At 38.6% G+C, this 21582-nt stretch overlaps 1 protein-coding gene across 50 annotated transcripts in view; it reads right to left on the bottom strand.

Moving 5' to 3' along the window:
* EIF4G3 (eukaryotic translation initiation factor 4 gamma 3) overlaps positions 1-21582 on the bottom strand; it is a 333558-nt gene that overhangs the window by 32574 nt on the left and 279402 nt on the right. For all 50 annotated transcript variants that reach the window (XM_072750926.1, XM_072750903.1, XM_072750897.1 and 47 more), the window contains 8 exons: positions 15742-15888; positions 15063-15299; positions 13742-13846; positions 12286-12418; positions 7940-8034; positions 5109-5202; positions 3692-3809; positions 768-988 (listed from right to left, as the gene is read on the bottom strand). In XM_072750926.1, the coding sequence (XP_072607027.1) occupies positions 768-988; positions 3692-3809; positions 5109-5202; positions 7940-8034; positions 12286-12418; positions 13742-13846; positions 15063-15299; positions 15742-15888 (1150 nt within the window). The remainder of the gene's footprint in view (positions 1-767; positions 989-3691; positions 3810-5108; positions 5203-7939; positions 8035-12285; positions 12419-13741; positions 13847-15062; positions 15300-15741; positions 15889-21582) is intronic.

Genomic DNA, 21582 nt, shown 5'->3' with positions numbered 1-21582 from the left:
TATAAAAATATTATAAACAACCAGTTTAACTATAAACAACCAGAATAAAGATTATAAGGATGCAGAAAATGTAAACTATTTTTATTGTCGTCGTCATCATCATCATGGCATCTAGTACCTTTTGAACAATCTGTATTTATCAGATAATGTTCTAAGTATTTACCTGTTTTAACTTTCAATTAATCTTCATGATAATTCTACAGGGGAGGTATACTTACTCTCCGCACTTAACAGATGAAATGGTAACACAGATAGGTTACATTCATGACAGTAATTTTTAGAGCATTATCTGAGTTGGTCCTCTAATCATATACATGCTAAACATATACAAAAACCACAGATGTTACCAAGATCAAGTTAACAAAAGATGATCTGATATTATCTCTTTGGTTTGCCTTGCAGTGGCTCAATAATGTCAGAATTTCCGTATATTTGAGGGCTCTACAAAGCACATGCACTCTAATGCACAAGTGAGGGATTATGTCAAGAACTTGTAAGAAATTCAGATTGCTTACTATACAGCCAGAGGCACCCATCACCATCGCATTTAATATAGAAAGAGGAAACTTTATAAATTGTTGAAAAAAGGGTAACCTGGGAAATGAAAGTGATGTTACAAAATTACACGGCTCTCTTTTACCTTTTAAGATACCTGTGTGTTATTATCACAAACATTCTGAAATCTATGTAGTAACAAGGTCACCTCTGCATTTTCCATTCCACATTTAAGGCCCAAATCTCCTATCGGTATGTATCAAGTCTCTCACCTGACTCTCGAGCCCTGTTTCGGTCAGTCTCAGCACTGTTCCTTTCCATGTCCATGCCTCCAGTAAGCTGTTTCACGGTCTCCAGCATCTCTCTGCGTTGCTCTTCTTGAGACTGATTGTCCAACAGGTCTTTGCTGCTGCCGCCCCTCATGAAAGTATTGGGACGAGCTGCTGGAGATGGAAGGGGCTTGTCATTCTTCTCTCTGCCCATGCTTCCACGACTTAAAAGACAAAACATACTTTTCAGAAGAAAGACCACCCCAATCCCCTATATATTCAAATTATAAAATAATACCAAGACTTTCTAAATGTATGCAGAGTAATTTTTTACACATAACTTCAAAGGTGTGAGGCAACAATTCTACTTTAAATTGTATTTACATAAGTAAAATCAGTGCTTCCAAGAGAACGTTAAACATGCTTTTACATTTTTCAAAAATGTTAAAAGGTATACTACTTAAAATGTTAAAATGCCAATGACAACTCTTTATTTTAGTTTAAAAATTTTTTTAAGAATAAAGAAGACAGTGATGAATGTATGAGCTAAAAAGGTGAGAGACAGAATATCAAACATGGTATCACTATCTTACAAATTACAATTTCTTAATTTATTCAGAAACTTCAAATATAAGTAAAATGCTTTGAGAACCAAGTAGTAGAAATAGTTTTTTTAAAAAAAGATTCATTTTTAAATTTTATTTTATTTTATTTTAAAGATTTATTTATTTATTTATTTATTTATTTATTTATTTATTTATTTATTTATTTATGAGAGAGAGAGAGAGAGAGAGAGAGAGGCAGAGACACAGGAGGAGGGAGAAGCAGTCTCCATGCTGGGAGCCCAACGCGGGACTCGATCCCGGGACTCCAGGATCGCACCCTGGGCCAAAGGCAGGCGCTAAACCGCTGAGCCACCCAGGGATCCCTCATTTATTTATTTTAGAAAGAGAAAGAGTGACAGAGTGCAAGGGTGAGGGCCAGAGGAAGAAGGAGAGAGTTCCAAGCTGAGCCCCACTGGGGTTTAATCCTACAACCCTGAGATCATGACCTGAGCTGAAACTGAGCTGAAACCAAGAACTGGACCCTTAACTGACTAGGTCACCCAGGTGCCCCAGATGTAGTCTTGAATGGACAAAGTCATACATTTTATTTAAGAGAGTATCTTCCTATCTCACTACTTTTTTTGTTTTTTTAAGATTTTTAAAAAAATTATTTATTTATTTATTCATAGAGACACAGAGAGAGGCAGAAACACAGGCAGAGGGAGAAGCAGGCTCCATGCAGGGAGCCTGATGTGGGACTTGATCCCGGGTCTCCAGGGTCATGCTCTGGGCTGAAGGTGGCGCTAAACCACTGTGACACCAGGGCTGCCCTCCCTACTTTTTTTTTTTTTTTTTTAATTATTTTATTTATTTCTTCATGAGAGATACAGAGAGAAAGAAAGAGAGAGAGGCAGAGACATAAGCAGAGGGAGAAGCAGGCTCCACGCAGGAAGCCCGATGGGGGACTTGATCCTGGGAACCCAGGATCCAAAGGGCCAAAGGCAGAGGCTCAATCCCTGAGCCACCCAGGTGTCCCCCTACTCTTTTTTTAGACAATTCTAATCACTTGGGCAAATAGTTCCTTGGCCCATAGCAGATCAGGAGTAGCAAATTAAAGGGAAAAAAGAAAATGACTAGAGGCACAATAATGATCTAACCTCTGAAAGAACATATACAAGTATGCAAAGAGCATAGCCATCAGGGGAAATTGATGGCAGGGCAAAGAGCCACAAATACCTCAATAGCACAAAAGATGCTTAATGACAATCTGAGCCATCATTAAAAGCAGAATTGTGCTAAGTAAATTTTGTTGCAGAAGCCAAAGGTAAAGTAACATAGTTTAGAAAGTCTACCTAGCCAAACTGATTACGATAATATAAAAGTTTGAGAGCTTAAAGCAACTTTAGCTCTAAAAGCAATAATATCAAAAAAAATAAATAAATAAAAGCAATAATATCAAAAATTTTGAGGTGTGTCTGGCTGGCTTACTTGGTAGATTGTGTAACTCAGGGTCATGAGTTTGAGCCCTATGCTGGGTGCAGAGATTACTTAAGTAAAAATTTTTAAAAAATGTTGTTTTCTGTCATTATTCTATAGTTCTTATCCATTTTCTGTAAACCAACCAACGGAGCACTTTACTGTATCAATCCTATAAAAATGAAAGTAGACAGTACAACACAGAGAATAGTGAGAAACAAAAGAGAGCATCAAATATAACTTGAAGAGTGTGACGAAAGAACATGGGTAGGTTGTCATGCCCTTTATTCATGTGCTTCACAGGGCAGCCCCGGTGGCCCAGCGGTTTAGCACCTCCTTCAGCCCGGGGTGTGATCCTGGAGACCGGGGATCGAGTCCCACATTGGGCTCCCTGCACGGAGCCTGTTTCTCCCTTTGCCTGTGTCTTGGCCTCTTTCTGTGTCTCTCATGAATAAATAAATGAAGTCTTAAAAAAATAAATCCACGTGCTTCACAGTGTTAGGTTAATCTAGAGCATCCTGAGGCATTAGTTTAGAGAGTCCTCCACCAGCCTCCCAGGGTGTTTGGGTAGGTCTGGTTTCTTAAGGAACAAACCATTAGAAACTTGCCAGGTAACTTGCTCTTCCTTTCTACCCTATCCCAAACCTTTCTACCTCACCCAATTATATTCTTATCTTAGAAAGCACAGAATGTGAAGATCAAAGGAGGAAAAGAAAAAGAAAATCAATCTTAGGGATAAAAGCTATCCACGTCATAGAGATGATCATCATAGTCTCTCTCTCTCTCTCTCTCCATGTGTGTGTGTGTGTGTGTATGAAAGAGAGAGAGAGAGAATGATAGAGAACAGACATCAACAGGTAGGTCGGTCCTGTGTTAATATAAGAGTGGGCTTCTCAGGCTTCTCACCTGGTTAAGGTCCGTCGGGAATCAAACTCTAAAGGCGTAGATGATGTAGACCCTGAAGGTGCTGGAGGTTGCAAAGCAGAGAATCTGTTTAAACTGGAAGCACTTGACCGTAAGGCATCTATAGGTGTTGAGAATTGAGAAAAAAAAAATACAAATCACATGACTAAAATGCAGCTGCCTCTCTTTTTTTATTTTTAAAGATTTTATTTATTTGAGAGATGGAGAGAAACAGCAAGTGACAGCATGAGGGGTGGGAGGAACAGAGGGAGATAGAGCAGTAGACTCCCAGCTGTGCAAGGAGCTGGATGCAGGGCTCCATCCCAGGATTCCAGGGATCACAACCTGAGCCAAGGCAGACACTTAACCAACTAGGTCACCCAGGTGCCCTTAAAATGCAGCTTCTAATTCATCTGCCTCTCTAGGGAAGAAGATGGCTTGTGGAGACTATGTATTTCTAACAATCCTAACAAGGTGATGTCAATCTCCTGGTTCACAGACCATACTCTAAGAAGTATAATGTTAAAAGGAATTTGTCTGTCTGAGGGATGGGATAATTGGGTGATGGGCATTAAGGAGCGTACTTGAGGAGCACTGGGGGTTATATGCAGCTGATAAATCGCTAAACTCTACCTCTGAAACTGAAAACACACTATATGTTAATTATATTTAAATAATAATAAAATAAGGAATTTGTCTGTAAAAAAAATCCCCAAACTTAGAAATCTTTGTACATCACAACCATTTCCTGCTCTAAAAACAATTACTTATGTTAGGTAGTGATGGGGGGTAGGAGTCTTAGGGAAGGAGGGAGGCAAGCAAAAACAAAACAAAATATTTCACTTACAGAAGTTAACTAATATAAATCCTATGTATTTATATTAAGTAAAATTGTGCATGTGGGCTTAAGTGCATAACACAAGTTTTTTAAAGAATCAAAGGTCAAAATTACTTAATAGAAGGGAAATATGGAAAGGAGCTTAACATTGAAGTTTTTTACTTTCCATTGGACTTTCTTAGCTTTAAAAAGATGTGTTTGTAATGGTCTAAACATTTGAGTCCTAAGGTCAAATCTCTCAAAATCTGACTTTTGATAAAGATTTTGAAAAATATTTCACTCTCTTTTACAACTCCCCTTTACAATTCTTTTCCTTAGCGAAGTGAGTTTTCTTTTTCACTTGGGTTATTAGTAATTTCTCTTATCATATGGAATTTGTGAATATCAACTTTAACAAAGGAGCATAAGAGTCTTAAACAGCCTAACTGAACAAAAAAAAAATTATAAATATTTTAAATACCATAGTGAGGGACACCGGTAAGTTTGCACATGCTTTGACTATAGATCTTTCCCTAAACTCATTATTAAATGAATAGTGATAGACCACATCCAAGTACCCAAGAAGGGACACTTCATACTTACCAGTCTCACTTGCCTTTGCTCCACCACTGCTGCCCTTTCCCCAACTGCCCAGCTGTGCTTTAGGTACCAGCTGAATTTTCTCATCAATTGTGGGCTGTAAGTAAGTGACCAAAGAACAATTATAGGAAAATTCTAGAATGGTTTATTTTCCTTTTTCATGAAAATTTATTTATTTTAGGAAGAGACAGAGAGTACATACAAGAGTGGTGGAGAGGGGCAGAGGGAGGAGAGAATCTCAAGCAGACTCCTCACTGAGCAAAGAGCCCAAAGCCATCTCATGACCCTGAGATCTTGACCTGAGCTAAAATCAAGAATCTGTTGCTCAATTGACTGACATCCCCCAGGAGCTCCTAGAATGTTTTATCTTCTTTTTCCCGTTGGTGTAGTAAAAACTAACCTTAGCAACAAAAGAGTGCTTGGAATAATTTAAGAAACATAAAATGGAGCTATTCACATTCACATGGGATTCTGGTGGTACCTGCACTACTTTGTTGGAATCCAGCATCCACAAAACAGTTTGGAACCACTTGTCTGGAGAATGCATTCAGGTTCCTTAAGAAGGTGTAGCATTTAACTAAATATAAGCAGTTTTTGGTAATTTCTTCTGTTTAGTAATGCCAGTGAATAAATCTTGTATGTTACAAAATTAATCCCTTAATCTCTTCACATTACTGTCAGAAAATAGGTCAGACAGGACAAAGATTTTGTATTTCAGTAAAGCTTAACAGGGTGAGGGCTAAAGATGGAAAAGTGGAATGGAAGTGTTCAATACAGGGGAATAAGAAAAAAGTGAACATAGAATATTAGGAAGTGAAGATGCCTCTCTAGGGTTTAATCCCCAAACACAACTTCACCACAGGTGAACAGAATTATAATAATGTAGTAATTAGAAAACACAAACCACAGTAAGCTGAAATGTAGCTCTTGGTAATAAAAGTGTTCATAAATTCTAATAGTGCTGCCTTGCTCCACCACATACTTTCACATAAATCTCTCCCAATTAACAATCTATTTTTTAAATGGTTTTGAAATATTTTTAGGGTATTTTTCTAAGGTATTTGAGTAGAGTACCTACACACAAAATTTATTAAAAATTAACAAACTTTCAAAATATTAATAATGTTGTAGTTTTACCAGCACTATTGTTTTTTTATAGCATCCATGAATTGAAACAATATTTAAAAACACAGATAATATTAAGTACTGATGTAATTTTCAAAGATGTTGGGTTGATGTATGAATTCTCTTAAGATTTTGGTTAAAATAGTCTCTTGCTAGAAACAGGAGTTGATGGGAATCATTGCTGTATTCAGTAATGGAATTTCTGCATGGAGACATCAATAACCAGAGAATGGACAAGAATCTTTGAGAACAGGATCCTAGTTAATTAAAATCAAGAGCGATCTAGAGACTTAATGTACTATCCTGAAACAATACTTTGAAATGAAGACAAAAATGACATAGCCCATCTTCATCCAATTTTCTCAGTCTTTTTCTGTCAGTTCTCTTCTTTCATTTGATGTTTCCATAGTAGCTTTATTTTTTTTCAGGATTTTATTTATTTATTCATGAGGACAGAGAGAGAGAGGCAGAGACATAGGCAGAGAGAGAAGCAGGCTACATGCAGGAAGTCCAATGACTCAAAGGCAGACGCTCAACTGCTGAGCGTCCCTCCACAGTAGCTTTAGATTGACTTTAGTATCCTACTGGCAGGCAGCCAATTTTCAAAACCATGGAAAGTTGTTTTACAAAGTAAGGATCAAACTAGACTTGCAGGGATCCCTGGGTGGCGCAGAGATTTGGCGCCTGCCTTTGGCCCAGGGCGCGATCCTGGAGACCCGGGATCGAATCCCACATCGGGCTCCCGGTGAATGGAGCCTGCTTCTCCCTCTCCCTCTGCCTATGTCTCTGCCTCTCTCTCTCTCTCTCTCTGTAACTATCATAAATAAATAAAAATTAAAAAAAAAAATTCAAACTAGACTTGCAAATGATTGGTAAAACCCATTGGCTGTAGAGGTTTCCACTTTTACAAAAGATAACGCCACTTTCTCTGTTCTCCAGGTTCTTCACCTGATGGACAGTGATCAACTTCTGCTGCAAATGTCTGCTAAGAGAAACCTCTTTCCTCTTACTGCCAATGGATTCTCAAGAGAGAAGAAGGTAGAATGTATAAAATCTTCAACACAGAATGATTTCTAGTAGTAGGTCCTCTGTGCTTTCTTTTAGGCCTTGGAAATGGCAAACCATTGATTCCTTTCAAGTTAGGCTTAAATAGGTAGCTGGTTTTTTTTTTTTTTTCTCTTAAGGCTAAGGCTATATTGTGTAAAGCTTATAATTTATAACCTCTGAAGCATCTTCATTATCATTTCTCTTATAGCAAGCATCTTATAACTTTAAGAATTAAACTAGTCACTTCCTGCTTAGTAAGTCCTTTAAGAAATGAAAAGGATTAACACCAGGACAATTATATAAGAAAACAGGGATCAATACTGACATGCAGGGCAGCCCCGGTGGCTCAGCGTTTTAGCGCCGCCTGCAGCCCAGGGTGTGATCCTGGAGACCCTGGATCGAGTCCATGTCAGGCTCCCTGCCTGAAGCCTGCTTCTCCCTCTGCCTGTGTCTCTGCCTCTCTCTCTCTCCTCTCTGTGCATTCTCATGAATAAATAAATAAAATTAAAAAAAAAAAATACTGACGTGCAGAAAAGCATCTGCACTAAAAAAAACCACTCCTCTATAAAATCTGCCATATGGCTATTTTATGTGAGCAAGAAATAATTTTGAGAGTTACATTATCAAGCTATTTTAAGTTGTGTTTTAAATGTCATACTCACCTTAGTAATTTTAAGGAATTTTGAGGGGTCTAGTACCCGACTATTCTTGGCACCTTGTACAGTGTTCCATCCACCTTCATCCACTCTCTGGACACCTGCAGGGAGAATAGAGCAAGCCACTCTATCATATACCTCAAATCAGTTTGGCAGTCAAAAGTAAGCAGTAGAGAAACAAAAGCAAAAATGAACTATTGGGACTTCATCAAGTTAAGAAGCTTTTGCACAGCAAAAGATACAGTCAACAAAACTAAAAGAGAACCTACAGAATGGGAGAAGATATTTGCAAATGACATATCAGATAAAGGGCTAGTTTACAAGATCTATAAAGATCTTATTAAACTCAACAGCAAAGAAACAATCCAATCATGAAATGGGCAAAAGACATGAACAGAAATCTCTCAGAGGAAGAAGACATGGACATGGCCAACAAGCACATGAGAAAATGCTCTGCATCACTTGCCATCAGGGAAATACAAATCAAAACCACAATAAGATAACACCTCATACCAGTGAGAATGGGGAAAATTAACAAAGCAGGAAACCACAAATGTTGGAGAGGATGCGGAGAAAGGGGAACCCTCCTGCACTGTTGGTGGGAATGTGAACTGGTGCAGCCACTCTGGAAAACTGTCTGGAGGTTCCTCAAAGAGTTAAAAATAGATCTGCCCTATGACCCAGCAATTGCACTGCTGGGGATTTACCCCAAAGATACAGATGCAATGAAATGCCAGGACACCTGCACCCCGATGTTTATAGCAGCAATGTCCACAATAGCCAAACTGTGGAAGGAGCCTCGGTGTCCATCGAAAGATGAATGGATAAAGAAGATGTGGTTTACGTATACAATGGAATATTACTTAGCCATTAGAAACAACAAATACCCACCATTTGCTTCGACGTGGATGGAACTGGAGGGTATTATGCTGAGTGAAATAAGTCAATGAGAGGAGGACAAACATTATATGGTCTCATTCATTCGGGGAATATAAAAAATAGTGAAAGGGAATAAAGGGGAAAGGAGAAAAATGAGTGGGAAATATCAGAAAGGGAGACAGAACATGAAAGACTCCTTACTCTGGGAAACGAACTAGGGGTGGTGGAAGGGGAGTGGGCAGGGGGTGGGGGTGACTGGGTGATGGGCACTGAGGGGGGCACTTGATGGGATGAGCACTGGGTGTAATTCTATATGTTGGCAAATTGAACACCATTAAAAAATAAATTTATTAAAAAAAAAAGAGTAAACAGTATTTTCAACTCAGCAGCTCCAATCAAAATCAAAGAAAAGGACAAAGAGATTGTAAAGCACTGCTGAAAGTCTTTTTAATGCCCAGGATGACACGAAAATATCACACAGGAATACCATGAGACACACTGACCTAGAAGAAACTGAACCTAATGAATAGAGATTCAGTGCTAGACACAGGAGGGCCCATTCTAGTGTTTATAGCTCATGATTAGAATTTCAGGAGAAATCAGTTGGAAATAATTAAAGTTTATTTCGCCTAATGGTGTCAAATGACACATATACTTCCATCATTCCCCTAAAGCCTGCTTCTCCAACCTATCAGCTGCTCAGGTAGAAACCCGATTCCTACTTCTCTCACATTGGCACCCAATTTGCCAGCAAATCTTGTCAGTTCAACCTTTACAATATATTCAGCATTTAGCTCATCTTATTATTACCAACACCATTGTTTTGGTTTTCTCTAGCAACATTTCATTGATTAGTACTAAAACATCTTCATGAACTCAACTGCTTCCCCCATCAAATATTTTGCATCATGGTGGCCAGCAGGACTCCAATTAAGCATGAGTCAGGTCCTGTCACTTCTCTATTCAAAACATTCCTGTTATCTCTCCATCTCACTCAGACAAAAAAACAGATTCCTTCTAAATGGCCTACAAAGTCTGAGTAATCAGGCCCCCTGATTACTGATTACTGGGGTCTTTCAAACCCCATCTTCCAATGCTCTTTGCTCCAGCCACACTGGCCTCCTTGCAATTCCCTGAAAATGCTATTTCAGGGCCTTTTACTTACTATTCCTTTTGCCTAAAAACCTTTCCCCAGATATCCATCATGGCTTAATTCTTTCATACTTACTTTACCCTATTTAAAATTGTACCTTTACCCACCAAACCTGGCACCACTCATATTCCTCTCTGTTTTATCTTTTTTTCTAGAACAAAGTGATCTGACAAAATTATGTATTTCATACGAGCATTTTTTATCTGTCCCCCTGGTATGATGGAAGCTGCATGAAGGAAGGGGGATTTTGTCTCTCCTATTAAGTAATGGGCACTTAATATTTGCTGAATGAAAGACCAAATTATCTATCCAAATTTTTTCTGATCCTCAAATACATGACACTCTTTTTGCTGACATTACTGATCATGAACAAACTTGTTTCCTGTTTCTTATATCCTAGTGCTCCTTCCTCTGCACTTGTTTTTTATCTGTCACTTTTCCAAGAGTTCTTTTCTTTTATTAGAAAAGACATCTTCTATAGACATCTTCCATGGATTGGGCTTTCAATCTAGTTCAAAAATAAATAGAAGTCATTACGTGAAAGGCACTATGCTAAGTACTAGAGTGAAGAAGGTGAGGAAGTATGGTGTCCCATGAAACTTAAGTACACTTTCTTTCATGGAGGATTCATTTCTTGTAACTTCACTATGAGCTCTACTGTCTGTGATAAATAATAGCTATGTGGTTATTGAGTATCAAGTGCCAGTTGCTAAGCTGAACACTATACATATTATTTACCTCACTTCATCCTCACACAAATCCTAGAAACAGTGATTAAATCCATTTTACATATTAAGCGACTTGTGAAAGGTCATACAGCTAGGAGAGCTAAAGTTTAAAACCAGATAGTTTGGCTCCAGAGTCTATGCTCTCAACCATTACACTTACATGACCCAGTAACTACAATACTCACGTAACAGCACAGTGGACAAATGAGTGGTCCTATTTGGATGCCCTCCTGCCACCTCAAAATAAAGGCTTATGAGAAGAATGATCATTTCCCTGCTGAGAAAAGGTTTCCTCGTCCATTGTTCTTAAATTTAGTCCATGAACTTTCTATTTTCTCAGGTATAAAATGCCTTCTATTTCACCTTTCATATTTTTCCCCATTTCTTCCTTTTATAATTATTGTTACCATGATTTCAGCAACAGTAACATTTCTGAGTTGTGTACCCCTTTTATTCATCACTTAAAACACATAGGCCTGTTTTATTTACACACTGCTACCATGACATTATCCTTTTGTTCGAAAACTTAAGATCTTAAGATCGCTTTTTTTTTTAAATTTTTTATTTATTTATGATAGTCACACAGAGAGAGAGAGAGGCAGAGACACAGGCAGAGGGAGAAACAGACTCCATGCACCGAGAGCCTGACGTGGGATTCGATCCTGGGTCTCCAGGATCACGCCCTGGGCCAAAGGCAGGCGCTAAACCGCAGCGCCACCCAGGGATCTCTTAAGATCGCTTCTTAATGTCAACCATCTATCAAGTCAAAAGTTCTTAATCCGGCTCCATTCTTCCAAACAAACATTTTCCCACTGATTGTGAATACTTAAATTTTGCTCCAATCAGGCTTCTCTTTGCCTCTTTACATACATATTTTAATTTCATGACTAAAATGACTCCTTTTCTTCCAAATATTTACCATCCACCAGGACCCAGCTCAAAGGTGCCTTTCTCAAATAAAGATCTCTTCTAGCTTTCCTTCTTCTCCTCTGAGTTTTATTTATTTTTCCTCTGAGTTTTAAAACTTTTTTTTTTTTTTTAAGATATTTATTTATTCCTGAGAGACACAGAGAGAGAGGCAGAGACACAGACAGAGGGAGAAGTAGGCTCTTCATAGGAAGCCCGATGCGGGACTCAATCCCTGGATCCAGGATCATTCCCTGAGCCAAAGCCACCCAGGGGTCCCTAAAACTTAATTGAGATTACATTTCATAATTGGTATTATCTTCTATTTATTTGAAAAATATTCCCTTATTAGTTTTGCCTTCCCAGAAAAACTATACGCTTTCAGAGAAAAGAAACTGTATCTTCCACTTCTTTTCATATCCCTCACCAATACTGAGTATACAGAATATACTGAGTAAAGTCTTGTTGATTACTGACTATAAAGTATTCAAACCATATTGAGTTCTGCATTCGTGGCTTTTACTTAAAAACCAGGCTCTAGGTTGACACTGCTTCACTTACCAATTACCACTCTATTCTTGGGTTTATTCTTTCTGAGGTCATTTCAGATCTAAACGAAGAATTCTAAAACATCTGTCCCTCATCTCTCTAGTTTCCCTAACACCCCAGTGGACTCCAAACCTCACCTGTTCTTCTCTTCTCTTTGGTCATGAGCTGCTGGACCTTCCTTTGTTCTTCTTGTTCTTCTATTTTAGCCTCTTTGTGAATCTGTTCAATAGTTTTAGGCCCTTGATCTGCTCTTCGAGATACCCAATTGCACTATAAAAGGAGAAAACATTATTAGCCAGAAAACAAAAAATAAACATGACAAAAATCTGAAAATCTATTTCATACTTCTCACTGCAGGAAAAGTGTAAAAGAACTTTAAAATCTGTAGTATAGCAGTTTTTCATCTTAAGAGATGGCACTATGTGCATTTTTCGGGTGAGAGAGAACCAATCTCGGTGCCTGGGTGGCTCAGTTAAGCATGAGACTCTTGATTTTAGCTTAGGTCATGATCTTGGGATCATGAGATTGAGGCCCACATTAGGCTCTGTGTTCAGCGTGTAGTCTGCTTGAGATTCTCTCTTTTCTTCTACCTCTGCCTTTCACTCCCTGCATGCTCTCATTGTCTCAAATAAATAAATCTTAAAAGAAATCACATTCCATGGAGGCTCTAAATCAAGGATGACTAGCATTTTTCATTCCTCATATATCATGGTTCTGATACCCTGCACAAAGAGCCACTCTCTGCCCTATACTATTAAGAACAAGACAAGTTGTTTAATCACATTTATTCTTCTCCCTTTATTTTCCAGCCATAATTCCAACACCTGATATAGGTACAAGTAATTGAGGGCATGGGTGAAGAAGTTTTACATTTGTTAGAGGCAAGGATGGCAAATAGTTATTAGCACACAAATTCTGATCATCTGGTAGTGGCTTTGGTAATAAGAAGAATCCTGAGGTCACATTTAACCTTTAGTAAGATAAAGAATCACCATCAGTGTTATCTGGTCTAAATATAGGGCAGGGAAGAAATACGGCCTGCATTCTCTTTCTCTAGGATCAGCTGCAGTATATTCCCTATAGGACTTAAAATGAAAAATGGGAAGCAGCAACAGCAGAAGAGGAGAATGTACAGGAATAAAAATAAGAGACAAAACACCAACATCTCCTATGAGGTGGGCACTTTACCTAATCACCTCATTGAAGCTTTGCAACATATGTGCAAGGTAGGCAACATCCCCACTTTAGAGATAAAAATGTAAGACTCAGAGAAGTTAAATATAATCATTTTGAAGATGAGGACTCCTGATGATTTAGCACCCTAAAACTAAATTTAAGTGATCACAGTTTGAATTCAGAATGGCTGATTTCAAAAATGCCATGTGGTTTGATGAGTGGAGAGAGAAGACATGTAATAGGCAGGTAGGTATACTACCTTTGTATCCTTTTACACAGTTCTGTCACAGAAGTGCATCAATGCATTTCCAGAATTCCTTCCTGTAGCATTTTTTACACATGTACATACTAGGACATCCCCTCCAACCCAATTCCTTAAAAGAGACTAGAGTAGTTGCCTTACATTTTTCTACTTACCAGCCTTAGGTCTATTACATCCTGAAGCATGAATCGAATCCTAGATGAGGTTTTTCTTTCTTTCACAATTTTCTCCATCTGATTAAAATACTGGTCCATACGTGGCTACAAGAGACAAAATCATTCTATAAAATCCTGCCTGAGGAATTTGAGTGTAAGTTTACCATATAGAAGTTTTAAATGGCTTAGGAATACAACTTATATCCAAATGATAATGAGGTAGAATTTTTAATTGAGCATATCATGCCCAAAATAAAGGTTATGTATTCCAAGGGCTGTAGTCATGTGACTAATCACAGGTAAACAATATAAATGGAAGTGACATGCTGCAGCCCCTGGAACCTTCCTTAAGAGAGAGGTGGCTGTGTCCTTTGCTCCTTTCCAATCTTCTCTGCTGAGAATGGTAAGGACAAGGGTTATATCTTGGGGATGACAGAAAGTTAGGCTGGAGGAACTAGACCAATTATCATCTCTGAGCCAGGAGACCAGCCTCAGACTTCTCACTTCTGTATGAAGTTGATTTACATGAGTAAGAAATAAACCTAAGTCTTGCATAAACCACTGATATTTGGATTTTTTGCTACAGACAATCTCAGCTGATTCAGATTTTATGAAACATCTGATATTTCTTTGAAGCATTTCTAATTTTCCTACCCTTTACTTGGGGAGCACCATGTTATATTTGAGACATAATACTGTTAATGATTTTTTAAAATTATGGTTAGATAGCCCTGTGCTTAATTCAGGCATAAACTTAAGAAAACTACTGGATATTCACTTCCATATCACCTCAGTCCTGACCCACAATATCTATTCTATTCTCTTATTTCTGCCATTTGCTATACATGCAAATGATCTGTGAAATGGTCACGCAGAGAAAGGACAAGTGACATATAACCTGAACAATTCATAAATTGGCCTTTATATCATTTGGGACCTTCTTCACTTCTGACCATGATGGAGAGATGGTACGGAGCTCAGTGGCCAAACACTGATAATGAAAAGGGCAAAAGAAGGGCAGCCTGGGTGGCTCAGCAGTTTAGCGCCGCCTTCAACTCAGGGCGTGATCCTGGAGACCGGGGATCAAGTCCCATGTCGGGCTCCCTGCATGGAGCCTGCTTCTCCCTCTGCCTCTCTCTCTCTCTCTCTGTCTCTCATGAATAAATAAAATCTTAAAAAAAAAAAAAAAAAAAAAAGGGCAAAAGAAGACAAAGTAGCAGCCTAGACTGCCAGGGTGACATGGTATACTCTTGTTAATGGTTCTAGTTTTTCTGCAACTGACAGAGGCCATGCTGGGTGCTTCTGAGACCAGGGTACTCACCTTTGCCTTCTCAAAGTCCAGGTCTCTGCCAATGGTGGTGAGTAGGCGGCACAAGCACTCCAGGGACTCCTCATCATGGTTCTTCAGCAGCTTTACCACGCAGTCATGCATGATGGCTTCTGTCAGCATCTTGAGTTTGAAGAGTTCCCCAATAAACTTGATGTTACCAATGGATCTCCGCCGGGCTTTGTCCTTTGCTTCTTCTAGTTCATCATGAAGCCTTGTCTTCTCCTCTGGCTGTTGTGTATGGAAGAGTAATAGGAGCTTGATGAAGACAACCATATTCCATAGGAGAGGCTAAGAATATACACTCTGACTCACAGTCTTATCCCTTTGTGGGAGGCATGGGTACACTGAGAGTCTGATAGCAACTGCAGATCTTCTCCTCAGAAAACTGAGCTACACCCAAAACTTTCCATTTTTTTCAGGAGATTTCTGGAACTCAATGACCTCTCTGAAATCTGGGCTCTAAATTCCTATCTTAGAAGGTTGAGTGGCTGTAACAGGTGGCACTAAAAGGAATAAAGCATTCCTCTAAACTTCAATATAATGTTTCCACATGAAAAAAAGGCCACAGGCATCTACTGAAGTAGCAGGAAGATATAACAGGCTTCATGAAAATTCTATTCAACAACACAAAGAGAGGACAAGCACGCTCCCTTTTTGTGAAAATACTCACAGCACTGGCAGCTTCGAGCTCTTTCTGCTTCTTCTCAAAGACATCATCATCTGCTTTATCTTTTTCAAACTCCTTCTGGCAACGGTTCAGTAGCAGCTTCCGGAAATTCACTGTGTTACCAGGTTTGTCTGCCATGGGCACTTTCAGCTGTATCCATACAGGAAATTGTAAAATCATTAAGATTACTTATGACATTTGATGATTCTTTCAAAACATCTATTTTCATTATTGAACTACAGGTAAGCTTTGATAAGAAGTACACAATTTAGCTTTACACATTTCATGTTTTAGTGGTAAGAGGTCTGCAATTTTATACAGAAAAGATATACATTCCTCTCATATAAATGTATTATATCTTTATGGCTGGTTGAGCCTCTAGCTGACTTTGAAATTCATGTCTTATTAATAACAACTACAATTCTGCTCTTATCTAGACCTTTTGTAACTCTATAGGGTTTACCTCGGTTTTCCTTACTACCATTGTAGGTACTTTTGTTTAAAGGAACAAACAGAAATGACATAAAAGCATGGCCATAGGAAAACTGTTGTGGGTGAGATCCTTATTCTAGAAAGAAGCAGAGGGGGCGGGTGTGAGGACAAATTTGAGGATTTTTGAGATATCTTGTCTTCAGGGGAACATCATTAACACTGTGATGCTGGTACTTACTTTGACTATCAATATACTATGTTTACTGATTATTTCTTCTTCTTTTTTTAAATTTTTATTTATTTATGATAGTCACACAGAGAGAGAGAGAGAGAGAGGCAGAGACACAGGCAGAGGGAGAAGCAGGCTCCATGCACAGGGAGCCCGATGTGGGACTCGATCCCGGGTCTCCAGGATCACGCCCTGGGCCAAAGGCAGGTGCTAAACCGCTGCGCCACCCAGGGATCCCCCGATTATTTCTTATGTGCCGAAAGAAAATACTAGTTTTCCAAAAGTTAAGTCTAAAAAATGGCCACCTTAGAAACATTCTTTTGATACACAGGAAGACCCAGCCTGGAAGGGTTAGACCATGTGGAGGCAAGATGCTCACAAGATTTCCATTCAAGTCTCAGAACTACTTTCTAGTAACAGCAATAGCTCACATCTTCAAGGTTATGTGTAACTAAACACAGATATTCTTCTAAGAAAGTAGACTGGTGCAGTGAGAAACTAAAATTTACCATTTTACACATGTAATCACCCTGAGCAAAATTTTGAACAGCTACCACACAACACGGCAAAATGGTTTTTCTGGTATCATAAACTGGCTCCCAAAGTTCTGAAATGCATTGGTCTTTGCCTTAGGTTTAGAGAATGATAAAAAACAAAACAAAACAGAATGCATTGTATTTATACTCACAAGAGAGTTAATGTTATCAACCAGAATGAACTTGGACAGCTGCTGATTAAGGTTGAATGGCTAGAGAAACTTTTTGAAAATGAGGACCATGATTCTATTTGTGCTAAAACTGATGGGACATACTCTCCAACAGATTCCCTACAACACATGAAAGACCATTTAACAGTCCAGTTCCTTTTTATTAATGATTTTATTTTTAGGTAATTTCTACACCCTACATGGGGCTGGAACTGAACTCACAGCCCTGAGATCAAGAGTCACTGGCTCCACCAACTAAGCCGGCCAGCTGTTCCAACAAGTCCAGTTCTAACCAACCAAGAAACCAAGTGTTTCGTTAAACTCTTTTTCAGCAGAAAATATTAAGTCAGGAAGAGGGTAAGATTGTAAAATATTTCTTTTGACAAGCATAAAAATGCTAACATGTTCTCATCTCCAAATTCAGGCCAAACAAATTAAAGTGACTATACATAATTTCATACTCAGGCCTAATCCACAATTACAAAGGATGGCAGGCATTGAATCATCTTTCAAGAAAAGAAATACTACATGAAAACAAAGGCTTGCCAAAGGTAAAGCCAAAGGTTGACTGTATTTAGGGCCCAGAACCTGTAACAATGTACTACAAAAGAGAACCAGAAAGCGTATCCATGGGCAAGGTAGTACACAATAGAACAACAACATGGTATTAGGTTCCAGAACAAACTAAAACTTTAAAAAATCAATAGAAAAAAATCCCCAGCATTTGTTTCCAATTTGCTACTTTATAAGAATAAACCACCCAAGAAGTTCTATCCAGATTCTTCATATATTTACCAACATCATCTACATTAATACTATGGACATAATTGGTACAACAAAAATCAGCTGGGCCACTATCAGTCTAAAGAGATGTTTCTTGTATTATGGATGGCATTGTGCAGAAAATGGAAATAATATGGACAACACTATGAAAATCCAAGCCACACTCTCATGGTGAGAGGAACCAGAATGAAAATGAATAAAATTAAATAAATACAACTCAGGGAGTTTGCTTTATAGGAAGCAAGCAGAAATAACACAAAGCAAGGGAGAGCTTTTCCTACTCAAAAGATGTAAAAAAAACTATGCCTTTTAGACCTTTTACATAGGGAAGGGTATTTTCAAAGTGTTGGGTTAAGGAATGGAAGATATGCTGACTCACTTTTAAATAAAGGCAATTCTTTTAACTCAAGTTTCAGTTTCATCCTCCAAAACAAAGGAGACACAGTACCCAAAGTCCACCCTAGAGTGCAGCTATATTCAATGAAACAGGTTGAGCAGAAGCACTTTGTAAATTACAGACAAGAATGGGATATTTGAAACACTGAACATTGAGCTTCAGTCCCTTCATCTACAAAAGGAGATGTTCCAATGACTGTAGACTGAAGGACATTATAAAATAGCTGTTGAAACAGGAACTTTGGAAACAGTTCTAATCCCAGCTCTGCCAGGTGTCTTTGGTCAAGTTGTTTAGTTTCACCAAACCTCTATTTCTTTCTAAAATGAGGATGATAACATCTTTTAGGACTGATGGAAGGATTACAGGAGATTAGTTTAAGTAATTCAAATGATAGTGGCTGGCACATTGTAAGAGTCTAATCAACTAACATAGTTATGCTTATATCCTTAGAACTGCACTTGACATGTTTATGATTAAAAAGAGCAATCTAAATTGTAATAACATGGGTGCCAAAGAATGTATATAAGCAAAGTCAGCCCAATAAGAAATTAGAGAGAAATCTACAAACGGCAAGAGATATGAATATCTACTATCTCAAAATGATGATCACAGTAGATTTCACATGTACACATATTAAAAAATGATTGTAGAGAAGCTTTTTAGATATAACTAAATGGAAATACTAAAATTAAATAACTAGCAGAATGGCCACAGGTGTGCAATTATACAAATCTTGTGTGAATGAATGTCTAGTTACACAACCTCCTAAGGACTTATTTTGGAACATGGTTTTAATATCCTTGGGGATGATTATTAGGGTGGTGGAAATATGGAAATAGGCCAGTGAGAACATATTCTATGAGAATGGTGACGCATGGTAACTTCTTGGTACTTGAGATGATAAATTCAACAGGGTCATGGCATTATTAAGTCAGCCTGGGTTGTCTGCTGGACATTGATTGGTCAGGAAACCCAATGAAATAGAAGAGACACAAAGAGTGGATGTCTCGGTCTGTGAGGGCTGCTTTAATAACTACAATAGAATGGAAGCTTAAATGACAGACATTTATTTCTCAAAGTTCTCGAGGTTGGAAGTCCAAGACTAAAGTGTCAGTAGATTTAGTTTTGGTGAACATCCCTTTCCTGATTTACAGACAGCTGCTTTCTCCTGTATCCTCAAGTAGTGGCAGTGGAAGCTCCAGTGTCTCTTCCTCTTATTATTATTATTTTTAAAATGTATTTATTCATGAGAGACACACAGAGAGAGGCAGATAGATATAGGCAGAGGGAGAAGGCTCCCAGGGGGAGCCCAATATGGGACTCCATCCCAGGACCCTGGGATCATAACCTGAAGGCAGACCCTCAACCACTGAGCCACCCAGGCATCCCTTTTCCTCTTCTTGTAAAGGCACTAATCTCACCTTGAAGGCTCCACCCTTATGACCTCATCTAAACCTAATTATCTTCCAAAGGCCCTACCTACTTATCCCAGCAGATTGATGGGAAGAACTTCAACAAATGAATTAAGGGTGGGAAACACAAACATATAGTCCACAACAATGAACAAGGTAGATGTTTGCAGTGTAATCATGGATAATAGCAAAAATGAAAGGTGATGTGCAACAGTGAGAAACAGTGAGTCTAAGATCCTTTAGACAGCTATAATTTTCATTTAGCAGTAGTCCACAATCAAAACATGTGTTTTATTTTATTTATTTATTTACTTATTCACTTATTTATTTATTTATTAGACATATGTTTTAAATGGGTTGTTTGAGATGGTTTCTCAGGAAGGGAGTCAGGGAGAGTATTTCAGGAAGGCTGTCTGGTAAGCTAGATACACTGGAGAGAATGTGGCTTTTCATTTTTACACAGTTGTAAACTAAGAGTGTGACATATTACACTGTAAACTAACAGTGTATCATCTCATATTGGGATGAGACCTGTCCACATACCAGTAACCGAGCAATCTAGACAAAAATGTTGTCAGCCTCACATAGTCATTTTCTTTAAGCAACAGGGCCTGTACTGCTGATATATTTGCTAGTGTTGAGGATAAATACTTGTCCTTAAAAGGATCAAACTCCAGAGAATCAGTAAGGGCTGTCAGTTGTGTGTTAATTATGGTAGCCAAATAAGAGACTAGAAAATTAGAAAATGAAAGGACCAGAAAATGAAAGGACCAGCCCTGGCCACATTTAGCATGCTCCGGATTTTCAAAGTTGTCTTAGAACATAGCAATTCTAGTGGGAACGCACGGCCCAGGAGCCATTTTGCTCCTGAAGCATGTTCTGGTCTGAGGTAAAATATTTGGAATGACTAGTGTAATGTAGTAGCACCCCCATGCTAATTCTAACATATGAGATGGGGCAGCCCAGGTGGCTCAGTGGTTTAGCGCCACTTTCAGCCCAGGGTGTGATTCTGGAGATCCAGGATTGAGTCCCACATCGGGTTCCCTCCGTGGAGCCTACTTCTCCCTCTGCCTGTGTCTCTGCCTCTCTCTCTCTCTCTTTCTCTGTCTCTCTCTCACATGAATAAATAAATAAAATCTTTTTTTTTTTTTAATAAATAAAATCTTAAAAAAAAATACGTATGAAGTGAAGAGTAAAAATCAATTGTCCAACTGTCACTCACGAGTCCATGGTGACATAGTACCCTCCATCAGTAGTTTTATTTTTGACCTTAGTGAAGTCACTTATTAAAGCTGGACGAATATACATACTCTGAATGTACTACAAAAACATCTATCAAACTGTATCTCTGGTTAGAAACATCTGAAGAGATATGTAGTTCTGAGAGATGCCCACAAGATTCAAAAGAGAGTTATGAAAGGATAAGTAATTTTTCAACATTTCTTCAAAGCATTTTTCATCTTTCATCAGGTTGACTGAACATTCCACCTCTTCCTCCAGTTGACTCCAGACACTTGGCTGTTGCCCAAGGCTAACTTTCCTGGTCTGTACTCCAGGCTTTATTTCTGATGAGATTTAAGTATGTCTCCTTCTTTCTTTTAGTATTTCTTACTATATACTCAATCCTGCCATTCTTTGCGTGTCTTGCTTTAAAGCACTTGAGCAGTGGCAACACTGAAACTTCTGGAGATGGCATAACAGGACACAGAATGTCCTCAAAAATCTGTCTTTAGTGTCTATCTTTATAGATAAGGTATACATGCCTGCCACAAGCAGAGATAAAAAGTAAAAAACAGGGCGCCCGCATGGCTCAGTGGTTTAGCACCAAGTTCAGCCCAGGTGTGATCCTGGAGTCCCAGGATAGGGTCCCACATTGGGCTCCCTG

The sequence above is a fragment of the Vulpes vulpes genome, chromosome 2 (genome assembly GCF_048418805.1).
Source record: "Vulpes vulpes isolate BD-2025 chromosome 2, VulVul3, whole genome shotgun sequence".
Lineage (NCBI taxonomy): Eukaryota > Metazoa > Chordata > Mammalia > Carnivora > Canidae > Vulpes > Vulpes vulpes.
This window is presented reverse-complemented; position numbering and strand designations above follow the sequence as displayed.